Genomic DNA, 3,615 nt, shown 5'->3' on the forward strand with positions numbered 1-3,615 from the left:
AAAAAAAAAAAAAAAAAACCAATAATAATGAAGAAAAAGCCAATTCTTTTCTTTTAAAAACGTAGTCCAAAAAGATAAAATTTGAACTCAATTTTCTCTCCTCCATGTGTGGTACGTATTTGTGAAATTTGCATTTAAAACAAGTAATGGTAGAACTGCTATTTTTCTTACTTCAAATGAAAATCATAAATTTGATATGGAATCACAAATGACTGTCATATGTGGCTGTATTCACTGTCTTGGCTTTATTTTTAAGAACTCATGAAAATAAAATTCTATGTTGCCTGAAATGCAGCACAGCAGATTTTACAATACCTTTGTATAAATTGGCAGAGTGATATTTAAGTTGCAAATAGCTTGATGCACCAGGCCTCTTGTGGATTTTGGCTCCTTCATAAATGATAGTCGTCCGCAAGGTTCCTGAGTGGTATCGCGTACCTTAAACAAGAAAGACATATAATCTTTATGCATTTGATGTATACTATTTATTTTAATTAGATGATGCTGCAAGTAGAAGGGGAAAATAAGATTCATTTGTTAGTACTAACTAAGGATTCCGAATCATTCCGTTTTTCTTTTTCTTATTACCATTTAGAATAAATTTTGTAAATCAACAGTATCAAATATTAGCTTAATTATATAGCTGTCTGTGTTAAATGTTTATATTACCACTCAGCAGTTAGTGTTTAATGTGGTAACCAGCAAATATCTGTCTTTAATTAGGCAAAACAATTAAACCAGAAATTGCAAAGTGAAACACTCAATACACGTTTGGTAAAACTTAATAAAAAGAGATTTGCAAACACATGCTTAGAAAACATGACGCATGAATGCTGTATTTTTTTTTCTGAAAGAAACTGATTTTCAAGAATTACTGAAAGTCTGTTTAAAAGTAGCAACTAATCTAAATTCCTTGTCTGACAAGGATCAAAAAATATTATGTACCCATAACCACAAAATGGCTGTGCTATATGATTCTCAAATATATCGAGACCATAAATCATAAGGGAGGTCTGGTGGCATAATGTGTAAGACATTTGACTGCTAACCAGAAGGCTGGCAGTTCAAACCCACAAGTCACTCCTCAGAAGGAAGGTTGGGGAATCTACTTCCTTAGTGATACCGTCTTGGAAACTTAAGGAGGGGTTGCTATGAGTCAGATCTGACTCGATGGCAATGAGTTTGGTTTTTTTGTTTGGTAAATCACAACAACACTAGTCATATCACCCAGCTAAACTCTTACGTATAAGTGGTTAATATTATGTATAAGTTGGTAGCAGTGGTTAACGTGTTTGGCTGCTAACCAAATTTGGCAGTTTGAACCTAACAGCTGCTCTGTGGGAGAAAGACGAAGCAGTCTGCTTCCATAAGGATTTACCACCTTGTAAGGAGCTCTGCTAGCATAGTGCCTAAGGCTACTTGACTGCTAACCAGAAGGCTGGCGGTTCAAACCCACCAGCCACTCCTCGGAAGGAAGGTTGGGCAATCCTACTTCTGTAGTGACACTGCCTCGAAAACCCAAGGAGGGGTCACTATGAGTCAGGGCTGACTCGACGGCACCGTATGGGGCAATTCTACTCTGTCCTATAGGATCAGTTTGAGCTGGAATTGACTCAATGTCAGTGGGTTTAAGTTCTTAGGTGGCAAACTAAATACTTTTATTTCAATCCTTCATTCATAGATTCAGGAAATCATAGGCCAGTCAAAGCTTAAACAAAAAATTATAAAACCCCATGTATACACTACCTTGACAAAGAGAGGAAGTCTGTTTTCTTTAAAGGCAAAAAAACTGAATATATGATGTTGGCCACTCTTGGTTAATGGCACCAGGTTGCCAAAACAATCAACATAGATGGGTTTTCCTTCTAATACCTGGGTGAAAACAGAGATGAGCACAGAATATAATAGTTGCAATTATAACTTATGTAGACAAATAAGAAGTGATGATACTACTAGGAACTTTAAAATTCTTGAAATGTACATATGACAATACTTGTATTGCACACTGACATTTTACCATATGTATGCCTAAGGATTTACCAGTGCTCTCTCTTCTTACTAGTAATGAGGATCTTCAAATGCATGGTAACATTTAATGTTCTCATTTCTAACATCATCATTTTGGATGTTATCCCACAAACCCAATATATATGTAAATTCTTAATTTAAATTCCTGATTGGATAACTTTTGACATCATAGTAAGTCAGCTTACTTGACTCCAAAGGTGTATACTGATGGAAAATTTTGATACAAGAAAAAGTAATGTAGAAAAACCCTACATTATCAGATTTTCACATTTCATCATGGAATATACTTCCTCGACAATTTTTTTTTCAGTTAGTTAAAAAATAATAAACAAAAAGAAAACCTAAGATATTCTAAACTTCTGTAGTCATTTAAATAGTTAGACTTTATCAATAACTCATATTTTTTCCTAAAATAATATTTAAAAGAATCCTTTCACCTCCTCACATATACTGAGACTTTTTCTATAGGAGCAGTTCAAATTGTCTAAAAATGGCTGATTTGGAACTTGACCTCCTCCTAATTAATCAAGATGTAGACCAGACTTTTTTTTTAACACCATTTATTAAATTCTACTTTAAATATAACCAGTTAATAAACATACAGACAACATGTGAGCATAAATTTGTTTTGTTTTGAAAATACAGTACCTCTACATCTCTGCTTCTGGCCACCTCAGCAAAGTTTTCTTGTTGTTCAAGAGTCTTATCCACTTTATCATCAGTCATGCAGAAACATCTCAACCTGGCTTCAATGGGGTCATGGGATTTGGCAAACACTACAAATTTGGCCATATAAGGTACACAGATAATCTCTCTATACACTTGTGATGCGAACGTAACGGATTCCTGGATCTGTCGACAATCTATCAACCAGAACCTGTAAAATAAAATAAAGTTAGGAGTTCCAGTAAGATGGCAGAATAAGCAGACAAACTACACAGACCCTCTTCAACAAAGAAAAGGGGAACAAATTAACACAGATACAGAAGATAATCCTGGAGCCCTGAGCTTTGAAAGGAAGGATACAGAAGTGGACTAAACTCCAACTAGTAGAAGAACCTGCATGAAAACACCAAAAAAGGAGACGTACGGAGCTGTGGTCTGTCAGCAATCCTGACTACACGGACAGGTTGGATACTGCCGGTGTTAGGACCTAAGAATTAACCTAAAAATCGGCCCTGCTAGCCAGAGCCTGCATGGAGGACTACACTGGTGGCTGCTGAATAAAAGGCAAAGCAGTGAAGAGAGAGATGGGCTGAGCTGTAGACTTTTGGTTGTCCAGAGGGCACAGCCATTTGTAATGTTTACAAGTGGTTGGACCATTTTGGATATTTAAAGAGATGGTGTTCTCTCAGATTCCAGGGACCTAAGAATAGGCTCTACTTGCTGGGGACTGCAAGGACATTCTGGGCACGAACGTCTAGAAAGGTGCAATATCCCCCTTATTACTTTGATACCTCACATTCTATTGGTGAACAGAGGTGCAGCCATCCCTCCCAGTCACCTTCTGGGCTGGCAGGAATTCCATACCAGTCTGTGTACTCCAGTGGAGCCTGGGTGCCCTGCCCCGTCCTGCCCAGATTTTTT

At 37.0% G+C, this 3,615-nt stretch overlaps 1 protein-coding gene across 1 annotated transcript in view; it reads right to left on the reverse strand.

Annotated features, from left to right (window-relative positions):
* Positions 1-3,615, reverse strand: part of ANK2 (ankyrin 2) — a 372,922-nt gene that overhangs the window by 47,571 nt on the left and 321,736 nt on the right. Inside the window, exons 35-37 of the mRNA XM_042780930.1 lie at positions 2,677-2,905; positions 1,747-1,872; positions 316-438 (exon numbers count right to left, since the gene is read on the reverse strand). Of these exons, the coding sequence (XP_042636864.1) occupies positions 316-438; positions 1,747-1,872; positions 2,677-2,905 (478 nt within the window). The remainder of the gene's footprint in view (positions 1-315; positions 439-1,746; positions 1,873-2,676; positions 2,906-3,615) is intronic.

This window comes from Orycteropus afer, unplaced genomic scaffold (genome assembly GCF_000298275.1).
Source record: "Orycteropus afer afer isolate SDZICR_OR568_19922 unplaced genomic scaffold, OryAfe1.0 scaffold00071, whole genome shotgun sequence".
Classification (NCBI taxonomy): Eukaryota; Metazoa; Chordata; class Mammalia; order Tubulidentata; family Orycteropodidae; genus Orycteropus; species Orycteropus afer.